The 12,725-nt window shown below is 40.6% G+C and overlaps 1 protein-coding gene across 1 annotated transcript in view; it reads right to left on the reverse strand.

The window, feature by feature from the left end:
- ofcc1 (orofacial cleft 1 candidate 1) overlaps nucleotides 1-12,725 on the reverse strand; it is an 86,637-nt gene that overhangs the window by 39,409 nt on the left and 34,503 nt on the right. Inside the window, 2 exon segments of the mRNA XM_051066929.1 lie at nucleotides 6,398-6,543; nucleotides 8,357-8,448. Coding sequence (XP_050922886.1) covers nucleotides 6,398-6,543; nucleotides 8,357-8,448 — 238 coding nt within the window.

The following is a 12,725-nucleotide window of genomic DNA, read 5'->3' on the forward strand; positions in this document are numbered from 1 at the left end:
GGTTGTTTTTCTCTCTATAAACTTTTTCTGGGCATTGAGAAAATACACAACATAGTGCAAGTAAATTTGTAATACATTGAATGATTAATGCAGGACAAATAATAAATGTTCTAAGGAAATCTATCCATTCATCAATTTGGGTGAGGCGTACGGGGAGGAGTGCTGCAGAGGCTGAGTACGGGCCTCCAGAGAGTTGCATCAGTATTTAAATGGATTTCACTTCTCTGACCTTGCCTCATAACTGCAGGACATTGTCACCAGAGAGATAGAGACACAGAGAGAATGAGAGAGAAAGATGGAGAAAATTAGAGGCAGAGAAAGTGAGATAAAGACCGAATTAACAGGAGGGAGTGCGAGGGAGAGGGGGAATAATTATGAGCCAGAGAGACTAACTACGTGTTATATGTATGTGTATATGTAGAGAGCAATTAAGTGAGTGATGGACAAAGAGAAAAGAAAGCACGAAAAAAAGTTTTAACCTGAAATACCATCCAGTGTCACGGAGCATACCTGGCATCTGTAGCTCTTGAATCCCTCTCTCTTTTTCTCTACTACCAGTCAATACAGAATGAAATGGGCCTCTTAAAACTGTTGTTTCCACATGATGTGGCCAGACTTCTTTCTTTCAAAACCACACTGTTCTCTTGTCTTTTTAGGCTTTTTTTTCTGAAAGGCACTAAAGTATCCTGGGCATATTCTCAATCTTTGTGTTCTCTGATAAAATGCTGCTGTAACTTGTGTTCCTGTTTTGCTTCAAATGTTCGTATAAAGCAGTGTATTACAGCTTCCGTCACCAGATCAAACCTTGACGCAAAAAATAGAAACAACTGTATTTCTGATGAGGCTTGGAAAAACACCATAAATAAACTATGGGTTTGTGATGTCACTCCCTATAAATGACCATATAAGACACTTGTCCCCTTGGATACAACCTACAGGAGCACAGGAGTAGTAGACCTCTGTCATCATGATAACAATAATAAATATGTGGTTAATGTTGTGGAATGGTCACAGATTGGTTAGGTTTACACACATAAATGATTTAATTAAAAAATAAAAACTGAAGATATATACTTATGTATGTGTGTGTGTGTGTGTGTGCATGTGTGTGTAATGCAGTGACATCATGTATACATAAGCATTACACTGTGCATCAAATTCTGATTACATCGACATCTCCAACTCAACAGTTATATTATTAGAGCTGTCTGTCAGTGATGTTTTCCTAAAAGTTCATATTTATTTGCACAGGGCACAGTGCATTAGCGAATGTTTGTACTACAGTGCATTAGCTAATATGTATCTGCATGTAAAAATCCACTTTTAAATTCTTGGGGAGTTGTTTGTTGACTTTTGCCATCTTTTTTTAGATGTTTATGTCAGAGTGATTATGGATGAAAAAAGAAGAGTGTGAGGGAAGCTTTACCTCTGGCTTAGCTCTCTCTCTCTCTCTCACACATATATAAACTCACACACAATCTCTCATGCACAAATCACACATAATCACTCATACGCTCTCACACATATTGTAGTTCCTGTCAGTTTTTTCTCTATCTGAACCCCCCCCCACCCCCTTTTAGAATACATAAGGGTGGGAAACACATTCATTTGACCCAGACCACCAATGAGACCACAGCCAGCTCTGACTGACATCCACATCACAGCAGATTAACCAGTCATATTGCAACGTTAGCCTGTCAGGGAGCTGACAGCTCTGATTTCCATAAAGGAAGCAACACGTTGATTGTGTATGTGTGTGTGTCTGCGAGATCCGAAGTGACCCAGGGCGCGTCTGGCCGCACAAAACCCTAACATGTGCACTCGGTTGCAGTAGCCAGGGGCCTCTCTTTCACACATGCATGCACTCGCACATGCACACACGCAGACACATTCCTGCTCCCTCAGAACAGGAAAGAGCCCTGGAAAGCACTAGAGACCCAGGGGTGACCAGCACTGCCATCTCCACCCACCTCTCCTACCAGCATTACATCAGAATTGATTGACCCTTGCACTGAGTTGTGATTCGGAGCCGCAGTATGCAGGGGATTGACAGCCTGGAACTAGCTGTTGTTTCAGGTGGTTTTCTCTCTCTCTGTGTCTTTTTCTGCAGGCCAAGCTCTCTTTCTGTCCATGATAGTTAATGGTTCTTTTAAGCAAAGGAATGACACTGCAGGGTGCATGGTATCAATGCTTTATGTACATGATCTTCTGTAATTAGCCCCCTAGACCAGTGCAAAGGAGCAGCAGCATAACTGTACATTTTACCACTAATCTTGAGCGTGTATACATACTGAAACAGATGGAGGGTACAGAAAGACACAGAGATAGAGACACACAGTGAGTAAGTGCTCTGATAGGCTTGGTTGGGGGAAACGGGTGCAGAGGAACGTTGGTCCCCAACGAGGCGAGCTAACTGGGGGAAATTAGGTCAGTGTGTTCCTTCTGACTCCACAGCAAGAACAGGCTGTGCATGTGTGTGTGTGTGTGTGTGTGTGTGTGTGTGTGTGTGTTTTGCCAGTGCACCTACATTGCCATACTGCACCACTATAGTAACAAACTGTGCAGGTCTGTGTTTGTTTGTGTGTGTTTGTTTACACTGCTTGCCACACGTTGGCATGTGAGTGAATGGTCTACCAAAGGCTGGGCCTGATTTCAATACAGGTGATAATTATTTCCACCACAATTACTTCTACAGCTTTAATCCAGACTTAACAGGCATAAAGAATAGTGTCGATGACTTGCTCTGAAACTGAATGCTGAAACTGTATTTATTTTGACTCCTCCCTCATCTAATTGAAACAGAAAACTAGGATGTAACTAATCATAACATAATAATCAGTAACAAAATAGTTCTGAATATGAAACAAACGAATAAAGGTTAAATGACATTTATCCCCAAATGGCCACACAGTCTTTTGGAGTAAAAGCTTTAGGGACAGATGGAGTCAGTTCTGCAGTCATTTGGCCTCCGGAGGATGAGTATGCTCTTCTACTCTACCTCATACACAGCTTTGTCTTTACTCTGTCTCTCTCACTCTCTTCATGTCTCCTGATCAGGACAAGTCACACATACTATAATTGATATGAGATTTAGGGGGTATATTTCAATGTAATTAGAATCTTCATAATTGGACTAATTAGATCTAATTGCTGTGTGAGAATGACTTTGATTAAAACAGGTTTCTCTCTTCAAAACCAGAGTAGATAAAAAATGCTTGGGTGACACTGATGAGACACAATGCTAAGGCTAATTGACAATAATCGTGGATGAATGTAAATCAAAAAGAGTATGTGGCACAGCACATAGGATGAGCTGTTTTCCTAAAAACAACATAAGATAATTCTTCAATATTTGCGGGGGTGTAGGTGATGTTTTTTTCTTAAATGTGACATATGATGAGGCTTGGAAAGCTTAAAATGAAAGTTAGCAGCAGTAACTTATCACTGTGCTTAGTGTAAAGCACGGCTAAAGTACCCTCTTTAGTGTAAAATTAATTCAGTCTGAGTATGTTTACCTTTGCTAGAAGTTGTTGCCACACCATCCGAAAGCATTAAATTGGCCCTATCGAATTACAACAGCCGTATTGAATCAGGTGCTTTGATTTTGCTCAGTGCTATTCTGTGAGAAAAAAGGTGGTTAAGATTACACAGACATCAAATAAGCTGGAAGGTCGGCAAGAGTCTTTCATGCATGTTCAAACAGACGGCAGCAGCACAAGAACTCTACAAAAAAAAGAGAGAAAAGAAGAAGAAGAATCATTCCTGGCTTTTTTTCATAGTCTTTTTCATTTGCCCAGAATTGACTCACAGTTGTCAATACTTGCAGTAAAAGGTGCGTTGTGTTGTCTTTGAAATTATAATTTATGGTTTACAGTTATTATGATACCATATACTTTGTTCTTTCTGTATAGGGGGGTGAATGTTCTTTTGAGGTTATCTACCAAGAACTTTAAATGAAGGGAAAATTATACAATGCAAACAACATAATCAAATCACTAACTCAAAGAAAGCAGACAGGAGATGATCCTATCAAAATAAAAGAAAATAAACTTTGAATATCAAATATTATTTATGAATAATATAACATCCTGTATAATGCAGACTTCAGGACAGGGCTTTTAGTTTCTTCTGGTTTAAATAAATGAAGTGATCATCTTTGGTTTTTGAAAAACAGAGGGTATTGATGATGCATACATCACTATTCATTGTTTCCATATAAACTGTTTTAACAAAAAGTTGTCATACACAGTCACACCTGCTACCATGGCCTGCAATGTAAATATTGCAGATATATACTGTATGTAGATTGACATTTATTCTTCTTATAAGTATGAGATCAGAATGTGGTGAAGACACTAGCCTACTTCTTTTCCATACAATCCTGTGAATTTATTTTATTTAGTGAATAAAGTGCTCTTGACTGCGAGGTGCTGAAAATGAATGCATTGTGTACAGTATTTGTGTGATTCTCCAACTGTCCTAACTGAATCTCACTGAATCTTACTGTTTCTAAGTGTTTGCTTAATAATGCATGAGCATCTGATTTGCACATTTGTGTCAGAACACCCTATAAAAATCTCAATGAGCTCCGTCTCTTGTGGCTCAATAGATGGCAGTAATATCTCCCAATCACGGCAGTATGAATAGTCATCCCACAGAAAGTACATGTATACAGAGACACACATACGCACACATACTGTACACAGTGCACAGCTGAGACATGATGTACATGTAAACACAAACAAACTCCCACACACATGAACAGATGCATATAAACAGACACACACACACACACAGATACAAACAGAACTGAACAAAATGCCAGAAGAGATGGAGATGACATCATTACAGCAAATAAAATAAAAAAAATGCGTAAACGATCCTTTTTGTCTGCATCTCACTCAGTCCTCAGGTGAAATAGAGAAGCCCAGAATAAGTCAAACAGCATAATGGGAGAGACAGGTGAGGATATGACATTGAGACTGTGTCTTTTACCTAATTGTGAAAGCCAAAACTGGCACTGCATCTTTCTTGTGATTTTTTTCTGATTAGGTGAGGGGGGGGAAAAAGCTCAGAGATACTGTAATGTGTGTGCTTGCAAAGATGAAATCAATAGCAGCAGCACCTTCACAGGGCATCAGGGAACAGCCAGAGCTCCAACTCAATACAATCCTTACCTATAACTGACAGAAATGTCTCATCTCACGGAACCCGGCGACTGCTCAGAGGTAAAAAGCGGCACTATGAATAATCGTGAAAACCATTTAATTGTGTCCCTTTGTGTGCAGCCTACATGGGTTCTGTGTTCGTTTTGTATTCACTTTCCCTCAAGATAGTCTCTGTGTCGTCATTTATTGGCAGGATACGCTGGTAATCATTTGAATTCCCCAAGTATGTTCAGAAGATGTCAGGGAGTAGTCTCTGATCTTGTTTAATATGTGACCAGCAGCTATAAATTACCAACTCCCAGAAATGAGGAAACATGGGTTCTTGTAAGTCTCCAGGGAGAGCTCTCTTTCTGTCTCTCTCACACACATAGACCCCCCCCCCCCAAGTGTAGTAGTGTGTGTGGCAGTGCCCTCCCCTTAATTTAGTTGACGTTCAAATAAAAACAAATACCTGTGACTTTTTTGTTGAAATAAGCAATTTTGCTTTTAGCCTATTTTAATGCTCCATGGGCAGTGCTGCACCTTGTTGCTTTTAACAAATTTGGCCAAGGTGTTTGGAATTCTGCTTCCTCCTTTGTTTATATTTCATACATCCCAGTTTTCTCATTAAAATCAAATGCTGTAAGCCATGATGAAGAAGTTTTTTTTTCTTTTTTTTTTTTTTTCTTTAACAAGCCTCCTTTGTTGCATTTTGTTGTGCAAAGTAGTAGGAAACAACTAAACCACATGGTGACATAATGGGTAGAGGTTGAGCAATGTTTGGTTTGGCATCATATGCAATATTGTTACAAACTAAATTAGTTTGAGTAAGACTGATTAGTTTTTTTAACTGTTAAATTTTAACTTATAATTCACTGTTTTTTTTATGTGATTTGAGTCCACGCTAATTCAAATGCAGCACATGTGACCAAAAGGGGAGAGTGACTTTTTAAGTATAAAATATAAAATATACTTTTTTATGTTAACAAATTAACACTAAGATAAGATTAAATCTACAGCAGGTGAAAACTCTTTTTTGTTAGGATTTCCCTTGAAAGACATGTGACTACTATCTTTATCTGTACAGGACATGTTCTAGGCACATTTTGTTGTCATTGTCTGTCTGATTGATGGCATGCGCATCACTGTCTGTGAGGCACAGTAACCAGTTGTCACCCATGTTTTTTTCTTCTTTTTTTCACATTTGAAATTTGCAAGGCTGAGGCAGGATAATGAGTGGTGAGACTTACTGTAGGGAGAATGTATACTCCTCCATCTCCTCCGTGGAGAGGTTCTCCATTGAAGGCTGCATCTTCTGTTTGCCTGCCTGCCGAGGCGGTGCGCTGCTGCTGCTCATGCTGGGGCCGCAGCTATTTGTCTTCTTGATTGGCTTCTTCTGTGAAGAGCAGAAATCGGGGAGAACACATGCGGATGTCATTTGTAATCAAAGCAGGAAACAGGCCTCTGAATTTATCTTGGGGGATGCACACGGTGACAGTGACAGTGTGCGTGGCACTTTGGAGCCTCTCCTATATCTCAACCGTGCCTCAATTGACACGAGACAAGAATGACGGCAAAATCGCATACGGCACGCCATCATTCAAGCTGAGTTCATTTGGGAAATGTGTGTACAGTGACGGTGGTGTTAAATATGTGATATTTGAGCAGCTGGCACTGTTTTTTTCCACACAAGTCGTTTACTGTCATCGTTATAAACACAGTCAAATGGAGTTAGGAAGTGGGGTTTTAAATATTTCACCAAGGTACTTGGGAGCAGATATTATTTGTTAAGCCGCCAACATGTTAACGGCTTGCTTTCCCTGGCCCTGTCAGTCCTGCCTGTGTTGCCCTTGGGTGGGCTTAGTGCCTTTCTGCTTGAAGTTGTGAAATACTCACTGATGTATGTTAATGAGATCCACAGTTAGAATAAGCAACCTATCTCTTTCTTTCGCGCCTGTCTCACTCTACCTCTCTCCATTTCATTTTTTTTTTCATCTTTTCCTCTCCTCCATCTCTCTCTCCTTCTCTGTCCCTCTCCCACTGAGATAAACTAGGCCCAAGAAGTAGTAAATGGGCAGGGCTCCATAAAGGCTCCATCCGTTTTCATAGGGCAATCTTTGCCAAAGCAAGCTTGGATTCCAGAGTGATGATCACAATAAAAAGGTGGAAAGGAGAGGGAAAGAAAGCAGAGAGAGAGAGAAAAAAAAATGCCTGAGATATATAAACCGCAATGTTCTCCGGTGTCTCCCCACAATAAATTTAATGCAATACCTTAAGAGGAGATTCTGTATATAGCTGGATTCCTGCCCTGTGGGCAAAGTGGTCGCCTGGAGAAAATTCATTTTAATTAGCCCTGCACTGCAGGTTGAAGGGTTGAAATCTGATCCCTAGCACTCCCAGGCTGGGGCAAGTTGGAGATCACTCCACTTAATCATTAGACAACTGGGTTCCACACCACGACATTTGACAGAGTTAGCAAGGTTTTGAAGATAGGGCCAAGAGGAGAAGAAAAAAAAACACAGTCTACAGAGGCTGCAGAGAAATAAAACCTCATATCAACAAACTCATTTATTTAACAGGTCATCGCTGATTAATGGTGGTCTGAAGAGCCTCTTGTACATCAGCAGAAGGAGGTTAGTAAGAATAAAGACTTGGAGGGACAGAGGAGGGAGGCAAGAGGGGAGGATGTGTATGTGTGTGTGTGTGTGTGTGTGTGAGAGAGAGAGAGAGAGAGAGAGACTTGATGTTGTTCATAGGCTTCTAACTACCTCAACAATAACATCACAACAACAAAAGGCCGCAGTGGAGGCACAATGGCAGGGGCGGACCGGGAGGCAGCAATGCCAGATCAGCACACAGAGTCATTTTGCAATTACCACTTCAAAGTATGGCAGGTATCATGCAGGCTTTGATTAATTTAGCTTAAGTCCTCTGTAGCACAGGAAGAGGCGTGTTTAGAGTGACTTGGAGAAAAAAAAGGGAGGCCTGCTGGCATTGCTGATTTCATTTGAGCTGCTTTGGCTTGACAAGCAGATCAAAACTGGCTTTGAAGGCTGAAAAATACCTGTTAGTGTGAAATGTATTTTGACAAATCTTAGATAATAAGCCAGGGAGGTGTATGTAGGGGTGTAGAGAGGGGCGGGAAGGGAAGTCAAGGGGATAGCGTCATTTCAAGGGTGGGAACACATCCCCTTAAATCACAGTTTTACCTTGTAGTGAATCCCACCCTCTGCTTTCACCCGGCATGGATCACCCTTCTCTCCTGTATTTCCAGAAATGGCTCCTGAGGAGGAATTCTTCCCTGCATCCCAAAAAAGAGAAGTGATGTGCAGTGAGTGTGAAAATGAAAGAGAGGTTTGTGTCTGTTTTTGTTGCACTAGCAATCATAGTGACAATCAGGGGTGGTTGAGTAAAATTAATATTACAAAATCCAAATGATTACTAGTGTGCAGTAGGTAAAATTTCTGATAAATTATCCAAAAAAGTAATAATGGGAATAAATTGACATGCTGCAATAATTATAAAAATAATTTAATTCACCATAATAAAAACAGTTAATATTTTGTTATGCAAAATTAATTCAAAATTGAGCTACAAATTACTGAAGAGTCCAGGTTTGTAATGACTTAAAATAGAAGAGATAGCAATCCAAGCAGAATAACTATTAAAAATATTTTGTTTGCAGTGTACAAAGAAATCAAATCAAATACTCTTTGAATTTCACACTGCAAGTGTTGCTTTTGTCTTGTTTTTCTACTCTGAGGCAGGTAGTGAAGATGTTTTGGTGTACTATCTGGAGACTTGCAAAAGCAACAAAGGCTGATTTTACTTTGTACAGAGAGAAGTTATGGAGCTCCCACTGCACAGTCATCTCTGTCTCCCACAGTCTCAGAGCTGAACCTTCCCAGCCTCAACACTCTAATGTATGCAATTAGAAATGATGAAAAAGCGAAAAAGAAATTAAATTTGGTTGTAATACATTTTCCCATTCTTCTCTGCTTTGGAAAATTACTTTAGAAGTATTTTTTCATCCTCACCCTCTTTTTCTTTTTTCTCCCTATCTGTCTACTCTTTTTTTTTTTTTTTTATTTTGCTGTAATTTAAATGGTAAGCTGCCAGATGTGTGTCTCATGCTTGAAGAGTCGGAGATCTGCATTATTTAGCATATTAACATTCACAGAATTTAAAAAAGGGTTCCTGCGTTGCCTGGAGGTTGTAATTAAGTAAACCTAAGCTTGATACATGTAAAAAATCTCACTGTGTGAAACTTTGTTTCCCCCTGTGGAACAAGTCACATCTATATAATACATATGGAAACCTCTGCGATGATATAATTTTTCTCTTGCTGCGGGATTAAATATATTAGTGACAATAACTTAAATATAGGCAACACATCAGAAACCCTTCTGACAGCTAAATGTTCTTAAATGGCAGGAAGAATCTGATCACATTTCATCCTAACACAGATACAGTTTTTAAATTACTGGTAATTCTCAGTGTAAAATAATCTATTTTTCTACATTTTCATGACACTACATAACTGTAAACTCAATTTTGTGTCAGTGCTAAGATTCCAATAGTCTCACATCAGTCACGTATCCTATATGGCATAAACATATCATAATACAATGTTCTAAAGATATTTTTACACACTATAAAAGTCCTTTAAAAAAACAAAACAAAATTTACACACAAAACTAAAGGAGGTAGGAAGTTCATCAAGAATCAACAATTTTTCATTCAAGTTGTAGTAACTTGCTTTAATAGTTTATTGCTAAAATTCTAGGTTGAGGTGCACTAAAGCAAATATTACATTTCACCAAAGTTTGTGTGTGTTTCTCTGCAGACAGTCAGAGACAGAGTGAAGCAACCCTTTGCCAGTTGCCTTTGCATATACACACACACACAAGCACACACACCTCAGCTTCTATTAGCAACAACAACAACAACCGTGGACTCACAGACTTGGGCCAACATGGATTAGGATGCTTTCTTAGACTGTACAGCCATACACATACATGCACACACTCATTACACCAGGCCCCACTTGCTAATGGGCAGACCGCTGTGGAACAAGAATGAGCGCGGAGGCAGCATCGACAGCTTCGACAGCTAAGGGCTACGTCCATGAACTAAGAGCGCTGGAGCTGCCACAACTCCAGCCTCTCCGGGCACTCAAGGCCAACAACAAACTCCTTGTTATCCCCTGCGCTCTGAGCTGTGTTAAGACCAGCACATACACACACATACACACACACACACATACTCATCTAGTACATACACTGCCGTGATGCACCCACATACAGAAAGGCATACAAACAAAAATATTAATATTACATACATGCACAAACATTTTCCAGGGTAGAAAGTGAGTTGCGAGTGCACCTCACAAATGCATAACTCGACAACTCAACACACCTATTTTTCTCCTGCTTACACACAAAAACAGGCCAAGGAAGAAGAAAAGCCTGAGGGCTGTAACACTGTCGAGATCCCATCACTGTGTTAACGGTAAGACGCAACCAGGCTGAGATGGCGGTTCTTGCCCACCTAGGCCCCTAATTGCCTGATGACTGGTCCAAAGTTTCAGAGGGATCAAAGGTCAGTGACTCACGGATTACCCCTGAGTCCATATCAGGATCTTGTGTTGAGGTTGCTATGATACTATGACGATTCTGTGTTTTCTTGTAATCCATTGTATTTTAATTACAATAACAGGCACTCAGCCCATATTAATACTGTATGTACATATTTGAATGCCATATATTCACTCAAACTCATCATCACACAAAAACTGGGAATTACCAGTGCGTTTCAGAGGCAGGAAACTGTCACTTTTGGGTGTATTTGTCCCATACGCTCTGTATTTGTCCCCCACGTGTGGTCCTTTTGCCTTGTTTACTATACCAACTGCGAGGGTCCACATGTGTATCTCTGCAAAGAGGCTTCAAAGGTTGAATCCATCCAGTTGGAATCCGGACATTGTTGAATTAATTGGCGGGATGCAGAGTGCGACTGATTGAGAGGGTATGATGTAACATTGTGGTTTGAAACTGATGACTGGGACCGGCCTGGAGGGGATCACATCCTGAAAGTGCAGGGCAGCACTCCAAAGAAGACATTAGATGAGGAATCCTCGAAATCACTGTGCTCCTCTGTGCTCAAGGGGATGGATGTTACGATGTATTTGTAAAAAAAATTTAAATAAATAAATAAACAAAAAAAGGCAGAGAAATGAAGCAGCAATACAGTATGGTGGAATCATCTGTGTGCTCATAGTGATCCACTGAAGGCAATCATGAAACAAGATGCTAATCTAATTAGTCATTTGGGTTCAAGCAAACTGGATCATTCAGTTAATGTGAAAGGTCACTTAACCCAGTGTGCCTCTAGCTAATCTCTATGTTAAACAACCAAATACACTCCAGTATGCTTGGACAAGTCATCTCAGGTAAATCAGAGTTATTATCATCTAATGGCAAGTTAATCTGAAACACAAAAACATCTATGCCCACACAATAGCACATATAGTAATCGATCAGAACTTGTCAGTTATTATCTTGGATTGGGATGTCAGGTTTTGTTCTGTAATAGACACCTCACCACGCATTGCGATTTTTCAATGGGGATTAATTAACTTAAGGCCCCAGGAATACAAAATTCCAGTCTTTCTGTCAAGCTCTGCTGTATGCACATTATTGCAGTGACAAGAGGTCTCCATATACTTGTCCTGATTCTGAGACAAATGGGTAATGACGAAAATCCTGCCGTCACATGCACAAAGAAAGCGATCTCCACACAGCACACATTAGAAACAGAGGGGCATGAAATGGGAAGGAAATGCCTGAAACCCTCAGACTTGACAGAGGACTGAGGAACAGGGGATAATTTGTTCTTCTTTTCCTCGCTGAATTGGATTTCCATTTTTGGCTAGGTTAAAGTTGTCTGTCCAATCGCTCTCTTCAACCATCTCAAAATCGCCGCATCTGAACACGGTAATTCACTCCAGAGGTAACGCAACAAGAATGGGATCTGTATGCAAATCGGGCACGAACGTCAAGTTGACTTAGGGAACAGTGAGGATGAGGTGTTGTGCTAGACACCTTTTGATCCATTATTTCACTTACGGATCAGGTTCACTTCCCAGGCAACCTCCTCACCTGGCTGCGATGATGTGAGTCCATGATATCCACGTCTGCGTGTAAGCTTGAGTATGCAGCCATGTGTGCTAAAGAGACCTGGTACCTTTTGCCTTGTGTGGCAGAACATAAATCTCCCATAGTGAGTGACTCCCTCCCTCGCTCTCTTTCTCTCTGCAAAGGCAGTCAGTTTGTTGGGGACACTTCCCTTGTGGGCGTTAGGATCTCTGTGGGGGGTCACAGGTCAGCCAGCGGAGGAAGCGACAAGCTGTGAAATGTAAAAGACCAATTTCTTCCACATGTTTCAGTGCTGGGAGAACACTGCCAAGCTGTCAGCCGGCATCATGTTTAAAATGGGCCAGGGTGCTACCCAGCAGACCTGTCACAACTCATTTGTAATTAAAAAGCCTGTGTGATGTTTAAAGCAGAGCACCCCAGA

Source organism: Lates calcarifer, linkage group LG24 (genome assembly GCF_001640805.2).
Source record: "Lates calcarifer isolate ASB-BC8 linkage group LG24, TLL_Latcal_v3, whole genome shotgun sequence".
In the NCBI taxonomy this organism is placed as follows: domain Eukaryota; kingdom Metazoa; phylum Chordata; class Actinopteri; family Centropomidae; genus Lates; species Lates calcarifer.